The sequence below is a fragment of the Palaemon carinicauda genome, chromosome 1, assembly GCF_036898095.1.
Source record: "Palaemon carinicauda isolate YSFRI2023 chromosome 1, ASM3689809v2, whole genome shotgun sequence".
Taxonomy (NCBI): domain Eukaryota; kingdom Metazoa; phylum Arthropoda; class Malacostraca; order Decapoda; family Palaemonidae; genus Palaemon; species Palaemon carinicauda.
Window position 1 is genome coordinate 259602356 of NC_090725.1, and position 25000 is coordinate 259627355.

A 25000-nucleotide genomic window follows, 5' to 3' on the forward strand; every position below is an offset into this window, starting at 1 on the left:
GTACAAACTAACTACTGGGTGTCACCATGGCAATCAAACGTCACATTAAAGGAGAAGGGTCTCAAAAAAGGTCTAAATCTATAATTTCCTTAATAACTGTTAACTCTGAAAGGTTGGCGATAATGGGATAGAGAAAGGGTATGTGAAATCACCCGGATGAAATTCATCGCCCAGCTTGGGTGTGAAATTAAAGAATCGTGAAATTCCTAATCTTCGTGGAATATATATATATATATATATATATATATATATATATATATATATATATATATATATATATATATATATATATATATATATATATGCATATATATATATATATATATATATATATATATATATATATATATATATATATATATATATATTTATATACACATAAATACACACACACACACACACACATATATGTATATATATATATATATATATATATATATATATACTGTATATATATATAAGATTGGGAAGTTTGTCTGGTATGGAACGAGGTGGGATTACCTTTTGGGCTTAACGAAACATCTTGTTTTATTTGAGATACATTTGACTATTTATGAGAGCTTAAGAATTATTATGATCTGAAAAGGGGTAACATCCACAAGATTTGATTATGCTACAAAAGATACAAAGGAGAAATACTACAATTATCGCGAAATATGTACATTGTCCTCAACGACAAGCGCTACAAATGAGTATGTCAGCGAACTGTCAAATTATACATAAGGAATAATTACACTGACAGTCTAAAGAAAACTACATTGAAAGCTATGTGTTCAATATGTAAATTTAAAAAATAATAATAATGTACAGCCAATCTAAACCAAGTTAAGAGACCTAAAGCCAAAAGTAAAACTGGTGACCATAATAACCACTGGCCTTAATAACTAGGAACAGAGGAACACATGGTAGTAATTAAGCAGCTATAAAGGTTAAGAATAAAAAATCTAACCGTGTCTATGACAATAAAAACAAAAATATCTATGATTATAAAAGGACAAAGGAAGACTCCCGTGAATGATGAAAAAAGACCAACAGTTGAACTTCACTTACTTGTACAACGTAATGGAGGAGAGTCATTCCTGGTTTGTTTGCTCTGATGTCTGTTAGCTTCTGCAGAGAGGACAGCTTCATACCCGCTGCATTACCGGCGTATCCACCCTGTTGACAGTAGTTAATAGATTAGCTAATTTTCTTATCAAATAGTTCATACAGGGAATTACTATAGAATGGTAATAACCTGTTTTCTTCTGGCTTAAGAGGTGCAAGATAAATATAATCAGTTCTCTCTCTCTCTCTCTCTCTCTCTCTCTCTCTCTCTCTCTCTCTCTCTCTCTCTCTCTCTCTCTCTCTCTCTCTCTCTCTCTCTCTCTCTCTCTCTCTCTTCTCTATATATATATATATATATATATATATATATATATATATATATATATATATATATACATATCTATATATATATAAATATATATATACTGTATATATATATATATATATATATATATATATATATATTGTATATATATATATATATATATATATATATATATATATATATATATATATATATATATATCGAAATCCAAATCAGGAAGGAAACACTTCAATTTTCCACAAAATTAGAGAGAGAGAGAGAGAGAGAGAGAGAGAGAGAGAGAGAGAGAGAGAGAGAGAGAGAGAGAGAGAGAGAGAGAGAAACTTTAAATAGTTAAATGCAATTTAAAATTATAAAAGGAAACGAACACAATTCATTAGGTCCCAAGCTACCACTCTGAGGACTAAGGGTAAAATCATGCATTATTCATTTTATTCCTTTCACAACAGGTGGTTTTAAAATCCCCATTTCGAAAAGCAGGAAAGCACTCGCTCAGCTTGAAGGCAATATGGTTAGATTCTCAAACTGGTTTCTAACAGCATGAGATCTCATGAAAGTAAGAAGCAGAAATGGACTCAATCTAAACCACTGAGTACATAATTTCATTCACAAGATATGATTATTGATTAGAGCTTTGGAGTTAAGTTTTGGCATAAAAGATTGAGTTATTTTGTTTAAAAATGGTGCGAGTATTAACACTGAACCGACTGAATATGACAGGAAATGGACACGACATTAAAGCACGAGCATCAAAGAATAAAGTAACTACGAAAAATACATTGAAAAAAATGGGAACGAATTACAAACGATGATTGTGATACGTGAAACATTACAGGTGAAAAATTAGACAGAAATTAAAACTCAGATCTATTTATGTTCTTTTCACAAAAGTAGTTACACCTGAATAAAATAAGTTCCATAGTAGCAGGGCAAAGTTGGTAACAGGCTACAATGCCTAATACACATGGGTAATATATTTAAATATCTAAGAAATATATACACTAAATCCAGTTAGATAAAAATCAGCTTGGTAGGGGCTCAATCTTGTCACCCAATTTAAGAGGATCCTCAGAAGTTCGGTGCCCCTACATACCTGATAACTTCCTCCTATTGGGAACGCATCCAAATCTACCTAATACCAACCATCCAAAAAATAAAAAATAAAAAAAAATAAAAATCTATAAATTCCACTCATGTTTAAAGATAACAACATAACTCACGTTTGAGATAAATACATTTATGAAACTATTTTCGTTATTATGGCGATAATGGTACAAGTTCGCTTTAAGTCTTAAGATAAGCATTGCTTGCGATACTTGGCTTAAATCTGCCACGGAACTCCGCAATCATAGTGGGGTGGTAAGAAAAAATTTGGATATGAAAGTAAGCTCACAGTATAAATACCTGTAGGAAGGCAGGCACAGGAAATCATAGAATAAGGGATACTTGAAAACCTAGAATTAACAGAAAAAAAATTCTCTCTCTCTCTCTCTCTCTCTCTCTCTCTCTCTCTCTCTCTCTCTCTCTCTCTCTCTCTCTCTCTCTCTCTCGTATGAATGAAAAACCACACTTCAAACTTACGCTATTAAGGAAATTGCCTGCCACGAGAACCATGTAGAGAACCTCCTGTAGGTGTGGGTTGCCAATGATGTCTCTGCCAGCGTAGATAAAAGCGTTGATTGAGGGCTCGATTTGATCCATAGTGGCCTCGAATTCTTCCTTCAAAAGCATGGCTTCGATGCGAAGTTTGTATCTGACAGGGAAAAAATGCTTTGTATAAGCGAATGGAAGCCCAAGTTAAGAAAAGTCGACGAAATAAACCTAACATTGAAGGACGACGAAGCAATGAATAATTGAAGTATTCTGAAAATGAGTAGTTTGAATATACTTAATTTTTGTAAAGGAAATGCAAATGGAAAGATAGTTAATATTTTACTGGTATTAAATGTAGATTGTTTTTCGTTCTTTCAGTAAATATAATTCATATACATGGAAAGCAGAAAACATTTTATTTTGGAAATGAAATCGACCATAATGCATCGACAATGTGCAATTAATAAGAATGGGGAGAAATACAAATGTAACAAAAATTACATTGGACAATAAAACCCAAACTATAAAAGCTAAGACCTCCAAGGGATAAATGAAAACTAGCATGTATGAGTATTATTACAGCATGAATACTAGATGACATAAAAATAAGAGAACTGGCTAGGAAAGAAAGTTAAAGGAAACAAATGAATGTAGAATAATGATAAAAAAGAAACTGGGATGAATAAACATGCAAATTAAATAATAGAAAATTACATGATAAAAGAACTACGTATCAAGGAATGGTGACTTTAAAAATGCAAGAGAAGAAACAGAGGAGCCAAAGAAGTATAAAATAAGCGAGAGAGAGGGAGAGAGACACACTTACTGTGGTACAGCCATGAGCATAAAAAGGAACTTCTCTGCATTGGCGAGTTTTAAGCGGTCTCCGTCGAAATTCCTAAATATCTCCATCTCATCGGACTCTGGCAAGATCTTGAGCAGACCTCTCAGCTTCTCGGCGCCGATGTCACTGTGCTCCCCATTCCTGATCATCTCCATGATTTCCTCATTTGAACTGCACCCAAATGACAGGACGAAGAGGTGAAGATAACGAGAGAAATGTTGGATGTGAGGGGGTAAGGAGAAATGAAACGATTAATCTATCGCGCGACTGAAAATAACACAACTGCTGACAAATTTTACCTGTTTTATTAACTGACAGGAAATAAAAAGAGGTAGCTCAGCATAATTCGTATATATCTATGAAACTGTTCTCCGCATTTGAGGAGTTAGACTATTACTACTATCTTTATAGTTCTTAGAATACTTTAGAAACATCAAAGGCTCGCTTTTTTTAAATAAGGGTTGTATATAAAATGAAATTAAAGTTCAAGGTTGTAAACATAAGTGAATGAAGACAGGTGCGAATGAAAAGATAGGAGTTCCTTAAGCAATCGGCTAAATAAATACATAAGTATACTCTCAGCGATGCTCTCTTTTTATATACTGTAAAGATTTCGTGACATTTGATTAACAAGCCTCCTCCAGAACCCAACCCACAGCCCCACGCCCTCAGGATGACCTTTACTTAATTTCCGTGAAAGTTACAAAGATTAACTGAAAATTGGTTCTGCCAAGAGGACAATAATTTCAATTGATTTGTATAGCAGCTTTTGCCTAATATCTTAGTATATATTTAATGACTGAATATAACCCTCTGCAATGCTAGTGTAATTTGACTATGATCTAGTTATATAGTATGTTATATAACCTCTTACCATTCCAGCTTATAAGACAAATTACGGAACATTTAGACCTAAGGAATTACATTGACACAAAACGGCGGTCTAAATTTAATTCCGAAGAAGTTTCAACAACACCATTCCTTTAACTTTCAAATGTGGGAGGATCTAAACTCTAATTGATTCCAAAGAAATAGAGATTCTTACGAAAGGTTGAGGTTTCAGTGGGAAAGGCTTAACTGACGTCAAAATCTCGCATCCTTTAGACAGCCCTGACAGAATTAACCTCTCATTTAATCTCAGTATCGGTGTGTGATCACCACCTCATGTAGAGCGAGATAACAACCCTCAACAAATTTTAAGGTTAGGCCCTTTACTTACTAATCGAATACATATTTTGAGCTGAGAGCTACTGAGAAGACGTTAATGACAACCGACATTACAACTATCAAGTCGAGATAAATTGCTTTCATAGCAGCGTAAAAGTCGTTAAAACCTAGATACCATAAAAGAATGCAATACTCACACTCTGAATTGCTTGAGGAAGATGTTGACATTCAAGGAGCGTTTTCCATCTAAAAGATTAATCTGGAAAAAAGAAAAGAATAAAACCCATGCGATATTTCATTATGCATATTCCATTCAATCAACTATTATCATTATCTTTACAAAATCATTTAACTTGACCAATATTTTGAACAGTAAACCTTTATCGTTGACCACAAGATGTCAAGTTAATTGTTTTCACCATGATAGTAAACCAAATTTTTCACTCATAATCGCTCCCTTTATACATTTATTAATATCTATAAACCAGCTGATTGATTCCTATTTATTTTACCACATAAAAATCTTTAAAACAAAAAAAGAGCTATACTTTTTGGAATATAAACCTTTGGTTTGGGGTAAAATTAGCTACCAGGACACTATACTAAACAAAGTTAGAATCACACTATCTGTTCAATGCATCATGCTCACACTTACTTTTACTTATCCTCTAAATCTTCGAACATAGAACTAATTACTCCTACATTAATTCATCATCATCATCATCATCTCCTCCTACGCCTATTGACGCAAAGGGTCTAGGTTAGATTTCGCCAGTCATCTCTATCTTGAGCTTTTAAATCAATATTCTAATCGTCCTCTCCTACTTCACGCTTCATAGTCCTCAACCATGTAGGTCTGGGTCTTCCCACTCTTCTTGTGACTTGTAGAGCCCAGTTGAAAGTTTGGTTAACTAATCTCTATTTGGGAGTGCAAAGAGCATGACCAAACCATCTCCATGTTTTATTCGTATCTACTATTATTAATTTTTATGAGTACACTCCAATTTGGAAAAAATTGTTTTAATGTTGTTACTGTCCTTAAAATACTCTATTTTAACTGTTCATTACTTCTCTTGTAGTTTATTTATTTCCTTATTTCCTTTCCTCACTGAGCTATTTTTCCGTTGGAGCCATTGAGATTATAGCATCCTGCTTTTCCAAGTAGGGTTGTAGCTTAGCTAATAATAAAAATAATAATAATAATAATAATAATAATAATAATAATAATAATAATAATAATAATAATGAGTCAGTCACCTTACTGAAAACTAAGAATAACCTCACCTCCGATTTCCTAGCCAAAGCAAAAAGACGTATCCTTTACTATTTTCAGACTTATCCTTAATGTAAACATTTAAATTTCTTCAGATTTATGTGATCAATCCTATTTAAAAGAATTTATAAGCTTGTGCTTCAAGTCCCGCTTCTCACCTCGGTAGGTTCTTTCTTCTTCTTCTCCACTTCCTCCTTATGATCTTTGGAAGCTTTGTGAGGGGACGCAGGCGCCGAAGTAGTTTGCTGACAGAACAATCCTTCCATCTCATCCCAGTCCAATGTTTCTGATGGGGAATCCTTGTGTTGCCGAGCCAAGAGAGCCCAGATGTTATCTTTGCCTAAAACCTATAAAGTTTCGAAAAATATGTGAACAGGATTAAATTTGGCAATAGTTACATTTAAAAATCGGACTAATTCAGGTGTAATTTGATAAAAAAAAAAAAAAGAAGTTTATTCTATAAAAGTATGACAAGAACCCAAGATTTTTTCAACATAATGTGTCCTATTGTGCATTTACAAATAATATTATATAACAATAAACATCTTAAATATCAAAATATAATCATATGAGACTTAAGTACAAAATAGACGGACATCCCGTAGTTGTTAATAAAAACACCAAATTTTAAATTTATGTTTACCTTATTATCAGGAATTTTATTCCAATTGAAAGTCTTCATCTTGGATCGTGGTTTTGGGGTCTCCATCTGGGGTAAACGAATTTTGTCCTGAGGAGCGACCCTGTTCCTAATGGGAAGTCCGGGAGGTGGGGGAGGTCCTCCAAGAGGAGGAGGAGGGGGAGGACATCCACCTGGTGGCGGTGGTGGTGGTGGACCACCAGATCTTAAGCCAGGAGGCGGCGGTGGCGGTGGTGGACCACCTGGTGGAGGTGGAGGTGGTGGTGGTCCTCCGCCAGCGGGCAAAGGTGGAGGCGGAGGAGGTGGAGCGCACCCTCCTGGAAGAGGTGGAGGTGGTGGTGGTGCAGGTTCTCCCACGGGAGACGTTAGAGTCGAGAGCGACTGGTGACCCGAGTTGAGGTTGAGGTTGAGAGAGTGTTTCCTGGACTTGGGGTCGTCCCTGTGGCAGGAGCAGAGACACCTGCTGGCATCTCCCACTTTAAGCTTGGTCAGAGATTTGTGGGAAGGCGCTCTCAGCAGTCTGGCAGAGTCTTTGGCGTCCTCCAAGAGGGTGGCTCTATGAAGGAGCTTCTCCGCTGTGTCCCAAATGACATCGCTTACGGGCTCCTTCGGGTCTATTCTCAACAGATGCTGAAGGATGCTCAAAAAAGGAATTTCTTGAGGAGTTTCAGCAACCTGAAAATATAACGAACTCTGAATGATAGGAACATTTTGAAAATAACCTTAAGTAAAATGTTTCACACTTCTAAGTTACATAATTACTAAATTAGACTGAAACGCAAAGCTTTGTAATTTCATCTACAATAATTGAAGGGGTGGTCCCTTCAACTAATCATTATTTTCTTATCCGTGTGTACACATGAATTTAAATCAATAAAACTGTACATTTTTTCGATGTTAAAGGGAAACGTTTCATGTGGCAAACAAAACAAGTGAATTAATTTACCTAAAATGCAATTCCATCAGTCACTAAATATTCACTTTAAATACAGCAAATATTTATGAGGCACGTCTCTAGCCCAACAAAGTCCCCGAAAGTTAATTAAATAAGACAAATCATCTTCATAAACAAATAACCTTTTTCTAATAATCAGATATGACTTGACGCCTTGTTAAAGAAAAAAATTGTAGGCTAAAATATTACTATTACAAATAGTTTACCTGTCTGAGGATGGAAAAGAAGACATCCATAGGCGAACTGAGATCGACACCATCGGGACCTGATATCTGGGCCTCGTCTGTGTCTCTCTGCTCGTCGAATACATCCAGCTGCACAGCCAGATCGGAGTCATTGACAGCATCTTGTCTGTTGGGAGGAAAGGATATTATATAATACTTGAAGATTTGTGCGCTACGTTACAAAAGCTATTGGTACTGGAATCTCGCAGTAGGTTGTATCAATGAAATTAGTAAAATAAGTGATAGATTATTATACAAACTTCTACAATGCAATGGCGTTCGTTTTAAAGAAAAAATGATAGACATATGCCTAGTAATGAATATATAAAGTATGTGCAATGCATCGTATCCTTATCTAAATTTCCATATAGAATATTCTGTACTACATGTAGTGTATGTACGTGTAGATGTAGTGTAAGCATATAATGAGACAAATATTTTCCATGAGGCTAAAATAAGTTATCACCAACGGCCAGTGAATTTCAACCGATACTCAAGAAGAAATATGAATAATTTATGACTTACCTTAATCTACTAATGACATCCAAGACTTTCAAACCTGTGGGCAAAAAACATATGAATTATTTAAATCTTGATCGAGAAGAAGAGATTTAACTAAATTAAAATCCTAAATATGGTTCTTGGATCACATATAATGATAAGGAAATTATATCTAAAATCCTTTTGGGGAAAATACAAATAGATCTAAAGTATCGTTTTATTATTATAATTTCAATTTAATCACTAAAATCAAGTCTTAGTTTGTATTCATAACAACACAATTAACTAGCTAACACATCCTTTTCTGAAAATATATGAAGGAAAATCGCTATAGAGCGACCCTCGTTGCTTATTTTACCCGGAGTAAAAAACATTTATGAGGCATTTCTGGATTTTCCATTCTGTATCTGAATCCCCATTTTCTTTGCTTCCGTAATTTCACAAATACAAAAGTTTTTTGGTTTCCAAATTCCTTTAATAATACAAGCCGAAATCTTCTCTTTATCAATAGAGTCTCTCCATATTCTTGCTACCACTTGGAACATCTTGTGTTATTTTATTACTAGTCGTTGTTCGGCAATTGACTTTATTCGTACTCTTTTGGAATTTAAAATGATACAACGTAAGAAATAAATAAAACTCAAGGCAACGTTTTACAATTGAAATGTTTTCGTCTTCAAACCTCTGATAAAGTGAGAATATAATTACTATTTATTCTTCCATGGACATCATTTCTACTGACCTTAAGATAAGATAAAGTAAAATGCTGTCAAGATTAGTGTTATCATTATGTATCTTTATGTAATGCTGTAAATGCTAAAAAAATCTTTAATATACATATAACTTCTCTATGAAATATTCTAGAAAGCAATTTGCATATTTAAACCTTTATGGTTAAAAAATATCATGAAATCAAAATTCAGTATTATAAACACTTTCATTAAATTTCTAGAGCTCAATAAACAAATACAATGCAGTTTAATCAGCCATTTGAAAAGATTTAACCAAACAAAACTCTACGGGAAAATTCATCTATAAACAAAAACTGCGGGGTCTCACCGATAAACTCATTTCTTATTCTTATTCTGTCTTTGAGCTGTTGCGTGGAGATGATGATGCAATTGATGAAGGCAACCAAGGCAGTGCTGTACTCAGCTGTGGTGGACGACTTCAGCTCTTCTACCACCACTCGGAAGCGATACCTCTCCGCCTTGAGTATCTGCACAAAGACAAACGAGCATTAGAAGGATTCCATAATCCAAAAAGTCAAGGTTTAACAAATAAAATAAATGTAAGCTTTTTAACATTTGAGTTGAAGACGAAGTCTCATACAAATTTTAAGAAAAAATAAAAACCACTGCATTCATAGCTATAAAGTATTTTGATAAGAACAATGCGTCACATTTCTGAAAAGTCGTAGAAGTCGTAGGCCTATAACCACAAGGAGCTGACCTGGAGTAAATAGTAAAGAAGTGTGATAGCAAGTTGAAAAAATTAGATGCGATGCAGCTTAGGGTATAAGTGATATCGCAATAAAAATACTTACCAATGCGCTCACACGGGATAATTAGGGAAAAGCAATAAACTAGATAAAATATGTTTTCAAACTTTGGTTTAGTAAAGAAAAACAAATAAAAATAAAAATACATGATATAATATATGTCGTAGAAAGGAGAATTGATAATCGAATGTATGCCAACATCAATCTAACTTCTGCTATATGCAGTACATTATACACCAACGGACAATTCCATTAATAAAAACCTCCATAAAATTTCCATGTAACCCTAATATATAAGGATTATACGGAAATATGCATATAAATTAATCCATATTTGCATACAACTAAGTGAACACATCTGCAGATATCTAATCAATGACATAAACATCCATGCCAAGACACATACACACGAGAAGTAAATTTATTAAACAGATTACAAATCTCTCTCTCTCTCTCTCTCTCTCTCTCTCTCTCTCTCTCTCTCTCTCTCTCTCTCTCTCTCTCTCTCTCTCTGGCATAAAAATTACTATAATTATTTATACCATCAATAAACACATGCAGACGACTACAATCAATTCAATGATGCACAACTTACTTCAAAATCAAAACAAATGTTGACTAGAACGATAAAGTCCAGTGAAGTTTCTGAAGTAACAATCGGTTTTCACTAATCTTACTAGATTTTGAGTTTCTTTCCTCCCAAAAAACGTCGTCAAATGCGCTGTGTCAAATGCAGGGTGACCTTCAAACAGTAGCTTTCCACTAATTGTGCTGGAGGGACGCATTTTGTTATGTCCGTAAGTCAATCACGCGAGAGAGAGAGAGAGAGAGAGAGAGAGAGAGAGAGAGAGAGAGAGAGAGAGAGAGAGAGAGAGAGAGATTCTTATATTATTGTCATCTAAAATTTGCAATTTGTAATGGTGACCATATATATGATTGATTAATTTACTTAATTTATGGCGACAATGAACTAATTTATACTAAATATATTTCAATTTTGAAATACCATCTGATTTCCCTATTTTAGAGAGAGAGAGAGAGAGAGAGAGAGAGAGAGAGAGAGAGAGAGAGAGAGAGAGAGAGAGAGAGAGAGAGAGATAAATTTTTAATAGCTTTAAATAAATTTTTGGGACATTTCCATTAAAAAGTAATTAACCAAGATCTTCACTTAATATTCACATCATGTGTTTATTAAAGAAAGATTTGAAATCGATATCCATCGCACTTCACTGTGCCCGACAGCAAGACCTCTCTCTCTTCGTGCACATCTATATATGATGGCCAACCTCTACACAAAAGTAACTATAGTCTTTTCCACCTTATAATTGATATGACCGAGATCTACATGCTTTTCCTCCGAATTTGGGTAGGACGAAATAAGCAAGAAAGACAGTCTCGGTTAGACAGATGGAAAGATGTAAATAGAACTGTGGTCCCCTCCTCCCAGACTTTACCAATAAAACATTAACCCCTTTCTTTGAAAAGGTGAAATCTTAAAGATTGAATTTAAAAGCCGCTCATATATTATTATTTACGAGACAAAAAATTCAAAATTATTAACAAATAAAGAACTCTTAAAATATATCAAGTAAAGATCCATTAAAAATAGAACGTTTCCCTCTCTAATGCAGTAGCACATAAAAACAGCAAACCGTAACTTCAAAGTAGGCCTACATGCCTTTGCCAATACTGATACCGAAGATGGCATACTTGCCTTCCCTCGTGTTTGTCTGTTTTAGCAAAATGTCTCGACAAGAAAGAGAGATTTCAGCACCAATTAATGCGACAGAGGATATTGGTCAAGCTTTACTGGGTTTTATATCAATTAAAGGAGTTGTCAAATCTACATCGCTACCTAACAAAAGTAAAATCTTGCAAGGAATGTTTCCAAAAGTTTTCTAAAAACTCATTCGTTAGTTTTCCGTATTTTTTTTTTCCCAAAAAGACACAAACAAACCGGAACAAAAGATCCTTCTTGGCGTAAGCAAAAAAAAAAAAATCATAAATGATATATAAGTCGCAAACTGATAGTTAAGTGAAAAATACTTGAACCTAAAACTCCTGTACATTATGATTTGTTGTTTTAAATAAGAACATACACAGTAGTACTAATTAATTTCATAATAATAAATAGCTCAACATAAAATTCATAATTAAGCAAAATGCACCACTAAGAAGCACCACATAGTAATAAAGTTGCAAGAAACCAAAGCAATCTGTGATGGTCAATATTCACAGGAAAATAAAGACAGTGATGAAATTTGATGGAAAAAGTTACGTGGTAACATAAAAAGGGACCATAAGAACCAAAGAAAAAAAAAAAATTTATATATATATATATATATATATATATATATATATATATATATATATATATATATATATATATATATATGAAAATGGAAAAAATAAACTGTCGAAAGACAAGACAAAAACAAAAAGAGAAAGAAAACGAAACATGACAAAATAGACTGATTGGAAAAGGAACCAGATATATAACATTAAATTATACTACTAAATATCTGACACATCTAATAAGGAAATGAATATAAATGATAATTAGAAAAACTTGAATACGCTAAGGAAACACACACTCTCTCTCTCTCTCTCTCTCTCTCTCTCTCTCTCTCTCTCTCTCTCTCTCTCTCTCTCTCTCTCTCTCAAGGCGAGTAATTTCAAACAAGGATGTGTGAGCCATGAAATATACATAAACATTAAGAATTAATTGTTTTATGAATTTCCTATTCAAATCGGATAGCATTCTATATTGCGAACTTTTAACGGAAATATTTCGGCATCACTAAACAACATGTAATATATGAAAGATGTATTTTATTGCGTTTATGACTTTCAAACGTATCGTTTATATGAGGCAGTGGGTAAAAATACATAAGCATTTCAACTTTACGGACAAAAGTGTTAAAAGCAAATGATCAAGTCCAAAAGAAAAGACTCTGAAAATAGGAAAGATTTTATGGTAAAAATATAAGCTTGGATACCAGATCTTCAGAGACACGAAATGAGAAAGCAACCTTTAAGTAACAACAGAATGGAACTACATCCCGAGTAGCAAGATGGTCAACATTGTTCAGCAGCTCGAGCAGGAACAAGCAAGTGGCTACTTTTTTTTTTTTTTTTTTTTTTTTTACTCTGGTATCTCGGCAACACACGTTGAGCCTCAATATCCAATAACGATATAATGTATGTTTCTTGCTTTTATGTACCTATGTATTTCCTAATCAAACACATGGTTTTGAAAGGACTCATAGCAAATATATGATGAATATAAACCTAAAATAGATGGTAATATAACACCATTTTTTCATTAAGAATCAATAAAACCGAATCATCTTGTTCGCTTGAAAACTTCAGAACAAGGTCGAAATAACCATGTACTCAGCTTTGGCATCATTAACCTATATCTAAGCACGCCACGACAAGATGTCAAACTCAAATATATTATTAAAAAGAGTATCTAATGCACAATATGATGGTTTATGAAATTACTATATTTCAATTTCCCATGGCAGTGGATGTTTTCTCCAAAGACTTGTTAATACAAGAAGCCAAGATGGTCGCATCGTCTGTGAAAATACCATTTCCTAAGATTGTAAAAGTTCCCTTTCTTTACATACTCGCCAAACCACTTTCTTTACTTTTCAATGCCACCCCCCCCCCCCACCTCCCAAACCTCCCAAACCTTCCAGTATCCTGAGGTCTTTCCGATAACTCTCGTCAATGCATTTTATATTATACTTATTTCATTGCAGGATTTCTATCAACTTTAATTAAGGTAACTACTTTTAAAACAATATTAATTACTTAATAACATATAAACACACACCAATATATACAAACTACTTGTTAAACGACTATGTTATTTTCTTAGGTATGGTAGACAAGTTTATGTACGGATATTCTAGTAAACTTAAGCGAAGGGTTTCCTTAATGCCTTAAATAAAAAAATAAAAAAATCAGAAACACCAAAATAATACGATTATAATTTTTGAAAGAGTGTCAATAGATGTAGGTCAGTTAGGACAAGGAGACAAAGGAAACACATCCATCAATAGGCAATGAGCTGCTAAGCTAGGTCACTCAGGGGCGTATTTGGATCTGGGCGGAGGTGCTTCAGGGGAGGGGGAGGGGGGGTGGGGGTGGGGGAGGGAGGATGTTGTGTTACAAAGTCAGTAGGAGGTCGGGTTAGAACGCTCACCTTGTAGTGTTCGAGGGCATCGAGGGCACGATTGTGCCCGTCGGTGTTGTACACACATAGGGCTGACAGAAGCTCGAACACTTGTTTTTTTATGGTGACATTGTTGGTATCCAAAGCTGAAAAGACAGGAAATGGGTTGGATTAATGAATGTTCAGTAATAAAGGAAATAATGGTTTGCCCTACATATAAACTTATTTTCTTTCTCCTATATCATTCTTTTATACAAAAGCTCTCTTACTGTATGTAGAAAATTTTACAATATTACATGCTGTATTTAAAAATATTTTTTAACGAAAGAACTTCACACAAGTTATTGATTATTATTATTTTATCATCATCATCATCATCATCATCATCATCATCATAGCTGTTGTTGTCGAAGCCTAGAAGCCATAACAAAATATTTATATTTATGACAATAAATTTAAACAATCACAAACCTAAGTATATAAAAAAAAACATGTGGCTAGTTTTAAATTGGATTCCTTGAGTTTGTAATAGTTAGAAAATGAAAGTATAAATCAATATCCAGATATAATCAACAATACTGCAATTGATTCGCCAAAAAAATATCAAACAAACCTTTTAGAAAGTTAAGGGATTAAACCAATGAGAATAAAACAATAATGAAGAGTGACCGCTTCAGAAAACTTCTTTCAAGTTGCGTATTAAAGGTTCCAATAACTACAAAAACTAAAATAATTCAAAGAAAATATCTTTTCATGATTAAGAATCTTTGTGTCATCAGTAAAAGAAGTACCAACTACTCCAAAGGACATATTTGACAAAATCATGAAAACCAAAAACAAACCACTAAACTTCAAGTGAAAAAAGGTCATTTGAAATTAACTAAAAAAGAGTGTATATTTCTCAAAACTATCAGTAATCAATCAGCATAAGATATATAGTGTTTCAAGCGATCACATCTCAAGTTTATGAATAAAGTAAATCTTTATACGAACGCAATATAATCACTCAAACTAGAAAAGAATGATATAAAGACACACACAAGCACACACACACACACACACACACTATATCATATATATATATATATATATATATATATATATATATATATATATATATATATATATATAATGAATCCTTACATATGATATGTCTGTCAAGCTACAAGGAAGAGTGAAATAAGGTAATAGAGTTCAATACCTTTATCTTACTGACACCTTAAATCCGATGATTTCAGCAAGTCAAACTTGCGAATTCTAAAAAAAATTTACTTTTCATATCGCAATTTTATATATATATATATATATATATATATATATATATATATATATATATATATATATATATATATAACTTTAGCCATCCTTACGTAAACTGGTATACATTTAGTCGACCTTTATGACAAAACAAAATATTCTATGAAATTATGCTATGCTTCTAGAATCGATAAAATCAAGAAATGCCTTAATTATAATTCCAACAGAACAAAATGAGAAAGAACCGAAGTTACTTAAAACCTCCATGCAAGAGTCTCTTCCTTATGAATCCAAAGTGTGAGAAAACAAGAGTAGAAGGAGAAAGGTCATTCTTTGAAATCCAAAGTCGTGGCCTCTGCTATCATCACTCCAGCAAATTCCATGGAAAGTGACAATGGAATCATCGTAGAAAGAGAGAGGATAGTATGAGGAGGAGCATATAAGGGAAACGGGGGGGGGGGAGATTTAATTAAAAAATAGGGAGTGGTGGGGGAGGGGGAATTCGATTTTACAAATATTCTGTTACGTTATTTCAAGGTATTTTCTTAATAAAGTAAATCAAGCTGCGGCATTTCCACTATCGTACGACGGATGGTCCACTTAGTTTTGAATTAGACCTTTATTAGTATTAAAAAAATCTTCCACCAAAGGGAACTTTGAAAATATGACTAGGCATAAGAAACTTTTTTTATTGGTTTGTCGGTAATTTTCTGCATTGTGATAAAAAAATAACGTTAAAAAACTAACATAATACCTCATAATATCAACAACAACTATTATTATTATTATTATTATTATTATTATTATTATTATTATTATTATTATTATTATTATTATTATTATTATTATAAACGACCGATTAAGATCACAAAAGACTAAAAATATTTATAACCTAAATAAAGTACAGAAATTGTAGAAGAGCTACCAATACATCCTATAGTATCCTATTTCCAAAGGGGAGATCAAATAAATAAGTGCCACTGCCACTGCCAGCATCCAGCACCCCCCACCCCCGTTATCCAAATGCGACGAACCCCCTTCCCTCGCACCTTCCGTTCTCCGACACCTGCGTGACCCACAAACCTTGGCTCCGATATCTCCCCCATCCGGGAGTCCCCAGGTCCCTCTGGACGGAAGGGGTCCCAGGTGGACCACCTGCATCTGTGACATCTCAAATAAAGCCTTCTTTACTGATCCTGAACCAGAATTACATGACGGTCATGATTTTAAACCCTGAAGAATCCAGTGGCTTTAACAATCACCTCTATAGAGTCATCCGTTAACGCCATAGAGCCATAGAAGGTTTTTTGAATGGAACTTTCGCTTTCATTAATGGGTTAAGGTGGGGTTGCCATAAGGGGGAGTAGAGCTGGTAGGAGAGGGAAGGAGGGGTCCGTCCCGGTTCACAGGCGATAGGTATGTTAAGCATGTCGAAGCAACACCTGTGATTCCATAGCATACTTGAGAGCTCTTATGGCCCATTTGGGTCTTCCTTTTGACAACTGTTTCGACAAAAGGACATCCTAGACCTGACCAGGGGTCTTCGACAGTTGGCACAATTTTGCACTGTAATAACGGTCCAACCAGCTGTGCCCATATGGCTCTTGGTCTGGTCATGGGTGGTTAAGGGGAAGGGAGAGGAACTATTGCGTCATTCTAACAAGCTGCTGTATCATTGGCTACTAATACACAACTAAACTGGCCAATAGTAACCTTCTGACAGTGGTCAAGGTGTGATAAATATATCATCCGATCAGTGAAAATATCAGGTTTGTGCTGATATCTCAATGAATGAACTTTGTGACAAACGTTTATTGTGTGCCTAGACTGTCATGATATGATGTTACTGCTAACCTGATACTAAGCGTTTAGACTGCAACTATTCTCATTTAAAACTATTAGAATTTACTAAAGCAAACCTTAACAATGGGAAATGTTCTGAATATAACAATGGTGTAAAAGTCCCTCGCAAGATTGAAAACGTTATCAAAGAATATATACATAAATGTATCTTTTAGATCTAAGTACCATAATTACAGAAAAGTGACCATACTTGAAACAGCAACACAAATGATGTGTAACCAAGTGGCGTGTATCTAATCAATACTATTTTGCTTCATTCTCAAAGTACTGTAACCTTCATGGTTAATACGTCAGTATACCCATGAACTTGCTAATATAATTAAATAAAGAATATGTACTTTTCTAAATCAACAATAAACCTATGTATACATACATATACGTCTAAGAGAAAACTTATCTCGAGATGCAGACGAAAACGAAAGAAACTGAAGCAAATGACTTAAAAACATCCACCTTGAGCGAACAAGCAAAACAGTACGCTATCGAAAAATATATCACGTACTAACATGGACCGCCACTTCCATAAAGATAAAATTAATAGCAAGGAGTACAAACATGCACAAAGACAATCTTGCAAGTGTACACACAAACATCCACACATTAAGCGAATGCATAAATGAAATTCACTAAACGAATCCATTTTGGCCAGACCCACCATTTTACGATAACAGCAAACGTAACCAGAATATAAAACATACGTTAACGTTTCACGATTAAAGACGTTCCTCAGCGAACGTGTATTCGCGCTCAGCAATACGTGAGTGTATGCTCGTAATCTCAATCTGAGACAGACTTATGTAAACATGTTCATATCGAATATATAATTACATGACGTAAAACGCAACTGCAAAAGAAAGCACAGCGATTGCATGAAATATTAAATTGTATATGATCCAGTAATCTTTTTGAAAATTAAAAACAATAAATAAAATGGATTTTTAAAAGCTCAAAGAAAATAAACAACAAAGGGATTAATCTGAGGCACCATAAACTGGGGGAAACTAAGAGATGAACTCAAAATTATTTCACAGGATAACCAAAATATTTTGAAATTACGTAAATATGTAAGAGTATGGTACGTGCGCCACCGACTTAAAACAGAATAGCTGTGCTTTGATTCGACGATTAGCCTGTGCTGTATTTTAAAGATCTTTTTCCAAACAAAAAAAAAAAATTAAAAAAAAAGACAATATATATTTTTGGGGACCTGACAAGCAAATATCATCGCTATTATTAGTAACCCTATTCACTGTATGTGTTCACCTCAAACTATAGAAAATCTGAAATTTCCTCTATTTATGACCCACCTCCTGCCGTTGCTAATAAAAGGTAAAATGGCTTATAAAAGTTGCATTAACGCAGGAGGTCACTTTCGTACGCTGTTCACCTTTATTGGAAGATTAGGTCCTTATTTGCAAATTAGTCATTACAAAAAAAAACAAGACAGCTGTAAGACTGATTATAGCTATAAATTGCAACACATAATCTGCATGAATTCTATACACAATGAAAGTTTTACAAAGAGGCCCGTATAAAATATTACCAAATCACACTATGCACAAAATTGAAATGTTTACTTTTGAATTCTATTATATAATTTTATTATCATAATGAAGATAATCCATTAAAATAAAACACAAACAATACCAAAAAAGGCCAAAGACTAAGGATCAATACAAATGAGAGACATTGATGCAGATTTTCTCTGAAGACAAGAAAACTGACTGCATGAATATTTATGGCCCGTTCATTACCTTGTACCCGGCCCAACTACTGTACAGAATTTACTCATCACTGTTCAGTTTAACCTTGAATACAACATGCTCATACCAGTGCCTAACTTTCATATTCAGTCAATCATGCAAATTTTCAGTAAATGCGAGTCTAACAACAAAATATATTGTATAAAATAAAGGAAGCCAAGACATAAATCTTTTTCATGGATACACAGAAGTGTAATATATATATATATATATATATATATATATATATATATATATATATATATATATACTATATATATATATAATATATATATATATATATATATATATATATATGTGTATATATACATACATATATATCATAAATATACATTTGTCTGCATATACAAAATGTGCCACAATGATAATAAATAAGGAGTATCTAAAAGTATATGCATATTGGTGTGAAATAAAAAGACCTTTTGAAATATTTCGTCCATGATGCTGGGTGGACGGAAGCTTAAAATAAGTTTCATCTATATTATACACAAATAGTAAATATTATTGGACATTTTATTGTAACATCATTGTGGAACAGTCTCTGCATATCAAGAAAATGAGACATAAATAAGACATAATATGCATTTTATCATCAAGCACTTTCCCTTACGAGGGGGTGTTCCATAGAAAATGATACAGTAGTCACTGGCACTTTCATCTTACACTTCTGAACTATGAACATATAAAGAAAGTTCATCAGCAGAAGATCGGGGAACTCGCTCACACAAACTGTACAATTCACTCGATTTTGCACACACTTTTGACCCTCCTGGATATATCTTCACTAACCTATCATTATCCATTTTCTCCTAATGATTGAACCCCCTTTAAACACTGATCTATTGTAATTTCCGCTCATGAGTAACCTTGTTTATCCCACTGTCAATTATTTTCACACCACATTTAATAAGCAAATAGTTTAACTCAACTAAGTGGTTAAGTGGTGAGTGTGTGTGTGTGTGTATGTGTGTGTGTGTGTGTGTGTGTGTATGCATTACATTCGTATTATAGTAAAATCTAAAAATAAAATACTTACTGCAAGACCCTTTTATTTTCGATATTTCTGAAGGGCAAAATTGATTTAAAAGCATTTTATATACTAAAGTGTTATAACTTTGACACATTTGAATTAAGCAACCAATGCAATTATACAAGTGTCAAAAGGAAAGGAATAAAAAGATGCTTAACCTGCACCCTTTAAAGAATTTGTGAAAAAGTGAAAATTTCGATTACATGTAAATGATATCTTAACCAAACTATATAAATAACAAACTATATCTGTGTCTACTCTGTAACATGTAAATACTTTGCATTAGCCTGATAAATAAATTAAGCACATTTACTTGAATCAAATACTAATGTAAATAACGAAAAAAAAAATAATTACTGTACATCAGATAATAACATTGCTAACAATTAAAAAACAGAAAGGGTTCGTTTATTTTAGATCATGTTTGAGAATCGTGTGGGAAATAACACTAACCTGGAAAAGCGAGCAAAATTAAGTGACACATTAACCCTCAAACGGGGAAATGTCACTAAGAAATGACTATAATCATTTAAACTAATTACGAATTACTCTACGACATCCACTTGACCCGAAAGAACAAAGAAAAACCTCGAGGAAATGATTTCTCTCTAATGATAGGAGAACACTTCATTCCCTTTGCTTTCCTATTATGTAGAGAGGCCTTGAGACCATTACGAAAATCAAGAGGTTACCACAAAGTGCATTGTCTACAAAAGGGCTCTTAAGGTCATAATTCATATGAGTATCAACATCGGATGACTAGGGAATGACAGCAGACTTAAACTAGGTCTTTCTCATAATGAAATCAGTAAATTAAACAAACCTGTGAAGACAATCTTGTAGATTATTATTATTATTATTATTGTTATTATTATTTGCTAAGCTACAACTCTAGTTGGAAAAGCAAGAAACTATAAGCCCAAAGGCTCCAAAAGGGAAAATAACCCAGTGAGGAAAGGAAACGAGGAAATAAATAAACTAGAAAAGAAGTAATTAACAATTAAAATAAAATATTTTAATAACAGTAACAAGATTTAAAATAAATCTTTCATATATAAACTATTAAAACTTCAAAAACAGGAATAAGAGAAATAAGATAGAATAGAGAGCCCGAGCGTACTCTCAAGCAAGAAAACTCTATCCTAAGATAGTGGAAGACCATGGTACAGAGGCTATGGCACTGCCCAAGATTAGAGAACAATGGTTTGATTTTGGAGTGTCAGTCTCCTAGAAGAGCTGCTTCCCATTGATAAAGAATCTCTTCTACCCTTACCTAGAGGAAAGTGGACACTGACCAAATACAGTGCAGTAGTTAACCCCTTGAGCAAAGAACTATTTGGTAATCTCAGTGTTGTCAGGTGTATGAGGACAGAGAAGAATATGTAAAGAATAGGCCAGACTATTCGGTGCATGTGTAAGCTAAGGGAAATGAGCCGTAACCAGAGAGGATCCAATATCGTACTATCTGGCCAGTCGAAGGACCCAATTACTCTCTCGCGGTAGTATCTCAACGGGTGGGTGGTACCCTGGCCAACCTACTACCGACATACTACCTTTCATTGATCATAATTTGTTTTCCGATTACGAGACTTTCGTACACCGGGAGATTAATAAACAACCAATAAAATATAACGATGACATAAAAGTGTGGTTTTCCTCCTAAACTACCGGAAAGCAATTATTCTCTGATCACGAGAGAGAGAGAGAGAGAGAGAGAGAGAGAGAGAGAGAGAGAGAGAGAGAGAGAGAGAGAGAGAGAGATTACGGTTCTGTATTTTCTTTACCATACGAAAAGCCATTTAACTTCTCTTACGCAATGAACGAAAAAAATAACAATACCAAATAAAAAAACACAACAAACCCCAGTGATAATATAGGAAAGAAATCACTTGACGTATAAACACAGAGGATTAGAAACAGAAGGAGTTATATCAAGGCAAGTATTTCCAGAATCGAATTTTTGGGGAAAAAATGGCGACAGCAAAAATGAGATTTCCTAGTTTCTATTTTGAAGGTTTTGTCTGACAGTGTGTCTTTTAATCATAAAGGCTCCATGAGGACAACGACCATTCATTAAGTTGCAAATACCGTAAGTTATGCAAAAGATATTTATTGTTTTTTGTTGCAAACATATGGATTACAGTTTTTCAGAACACTTTATTTTGTTAGTAATTGCAATATATACTGATTATATTTCAATCTTTATTTCACCGAATAAAGTAAGCTATGATAATAAACGTATGCAATTTTTCCCAACAGACTTTTTGAATGCAAATAATGCAGTGAATACCATTAACACTGCCCAACAACAGTAGTTTCTCCCCAAAAATTGGTTTCTATAAAGTTGTCTAAAGATAACCAAGAAATCTCTATTATTCGGCTGGCCTACATGAGAACAATGAATGCAATTGTATTGTAATCCTTGTTTGCCTCCGGTTTTGTTATTTAGTTTTATCATACCATCATGATAAAACACCCAATAAAGTTATAAATGTCAAAATTGAAATCGCAAGTTTACAAGAAGAAATTCGGAAAGAACGCGCTTATTTGCCGCTACGAAAAAAATTGGAGAAGTTTAATATATATATATATATATATATATATATATATATATATATATATATATATATATATATATATATATATATATGTATATATACTGTATATGTATATATACATATATATATATGTATATATATATATATGTATATGTATATATACTGTATATGTATATATATATATATATATATATATATATATATATATATATATATATATATATATATATATAGACACTTTTGATTACACGCAAGGAAGCCAATTTACGTAGTCCCTTGTGGTAAAATTCTCGATATCCTGATTTACTACGAATCAACAGAGGATCTTTTAAAAGTTTATAGCATGGAATGGAAGTGTATATATCCTGTGATCCTGAAATACATGATAATTATTTCAAACTACGGATTGCAATTTTCATGAAATTACAATTGGTACTTGAACAGGTAAAAAAAGTCAATCATAAAAGATCTCAAACTGTTGTATATAGGACAAAATAGATATAAAGAAGTAGTAATTCCTCGTTAATAAAAACAGGTACAAAAATTTAATTCTAATAAAATGCACCTTTGGAATTATATATTTGAACTCTACAAAAAGCGTAAAAATGCAAGAAAAAGATTATTCACTTCTGCTGCTGTCTTTGAAGAAACAATTTCTTTAAACTAAGTATAAAAAAAAAAAAAAAAAAAAAAAAAAATACTCTATGAAACAAGCAATGTAAAACGCTAAGTTCCATCTCAGTTTTCAATCGTATATACACGACACTTTATAACTGAAGCCAGCTGCAATACACAATCACAATATAAACCTTTCTCCTCTTACTTGAGACATACGACTCTTCATACATTTACGTCAGCTTCTGAAATAGCATGCCATGTCAATTCAAGTTATTTCCAATTCTTCAAAATTATTACCCCTTTTCTTTTCATAAGGAAAATTCAAATTTCACCGGACAACTATTAATAGAGAGAGAGAGAGAGAGAGAGAGAGAGAGAGAGAGAGAGAGAGAGAGAGAGAGAGAGAGAGAGAGAGAATCTTGAATAACTACGCCTCGAGTATTGCTGTAAGCAAGTACTGCCTCATAACTGTAGTGAAAGAAATTAATTCAACATAAGTTTCATATATTAAAAATAAATTACGCTAACAAACTAGGAACAATATCCCAAGAAAAATTAAAGACCAGATAAAATAAACTCTCCATGCAGCGTATTTTAGTCCTTAACTCCTATTAACGCCCACTTCATAAGCGTCCTATCTAAAGTCCATTAAGGGATATTGGTCGAGAGGCAATGATAAAAGGTTTACGCGATGAAAAACCTGCGACTTCCATTATGGAAACCGGAAAATATAATCTAAGCCGTAAGCATTATAGAAAAAGGTATATATCTCTAATTACAAGAGAAATGGGAGAGTCTGAGTTCAGTTTAAAACAGCCGTGAGATATATTGCATATTAGTATACATAGACATACCTGCATATCTCTCTCTCTCTCTCTCTCTCTCTCTCTCTCTCTCTCTCTCTCTCTCTCTCTCTCTCTCTCTCTCTAATTTCAACTGCAAAATCGGTAAATTTCAAACTAAGGTGAAATTAATATACTTACCCCAGGATTGATTTTGCCGATATACTTCTGAAATCTTCTATCAAAAGTCTTTGTCAAAAAGCAATAACAAATATTATGTATACGAAATCTTTATCTTTCCTAAGTATCAGCTAGATAACATGTGCTTGTAATTGTCTGTAAATGTGAAAATTTTCAATAAGATTAATCGAAAAAAAAATCAAAATGGGAATGTATAATAATTTGTTCTTTATCTTTTATTATTCTTTTTAGTCTTAAATACTGAACGACGACCAAGCTACTTTAAAACTTAGAATGTAGTAGTAGTAGTAGTAGTTATGGTTTAACACCTGAATTCGAACGGCATTTCTCATGTAATTTACAACTATATAAAATTATATAAAGTTACCCTTCTTGAATCCAAATCACTTGAGTTCCCTCGAGTGTTTTTTATATAAAAATGTAATAAGCAAATAACGTTCAAAAACTAAATAAAGCTTAATTCAATATAATGCATTCAAATACATTCAAATAAAACTTTCGTGGGTCGTTTTTATATCACCGCAAGAGATTTAAAGTAAACGAGTTAACTCGAGTTGATCAAGGGACAGACAAGGCTAGTTAGAAATTTCCTGAATTACGAAAGGCAGTGAAGCAGTGGAGCTGTAAACAACATCCTTCGGCAGTACTGCAATCCTGATGGAAACTGAAATG

The 25000-nt window shown here is 33.4% G+C and overlaps 1 protein-coding gene across 3 annotated transcripts in view; it reads right to left on the minus strand.

Moving 5' to 3' along the window:
* The window catches only part of LOC137655558 (uncharacterized), a 454428-nt gene that overhangs the window by 129126 nt on the left and 300302 nt on the right, over nucleotides 1-25000 (minus strand). For all 3 annotated transcript variants that reach the window (XM_068389471.1, XM_068389460.1, XM_068389465.1), the window contains 10 exons: nucleotides 14287-14402; nucleotides 9629-9788; nucleotides 8594-8627; nucleotides 8051-8195; nucleotides 6893-7564; nucleotides 6408-6596; nucleotides 5174-5235; nucleotides 3792-3980; nucleotides 2954-3125; nucleotides 1051-1158 (listed from right to left, as the gene is read on the minus strand). In XM_068389471.1, coding sequence (XP_068245572.1) covers nucleotides 1051-1158; nucleotides 2954-3125; nucleotides 3792-3980; nucleotides 5174-5235; nucleotides 6408-6596; nucleotides 6893-7564; nucleotides 8051-8195; nucleotides 8594-8627; nucleotides 9629-9788; nucleotides 14287-14402 — 1847 coding nt within the window. The remainder of the gene's footprint in view (nucleotides 1-1050; nucleotides 1159-2953; nucleotides 3126-3791; nucleotides 3981-5173; nucleotides 5236-6407; nucleotides 6597-6892; nucleotides 7565-8050; nucleotides 8196-8593; nucleotides 8628-9628; nucleotides 9789-14286; nucleotides 14403-25000) is intronic.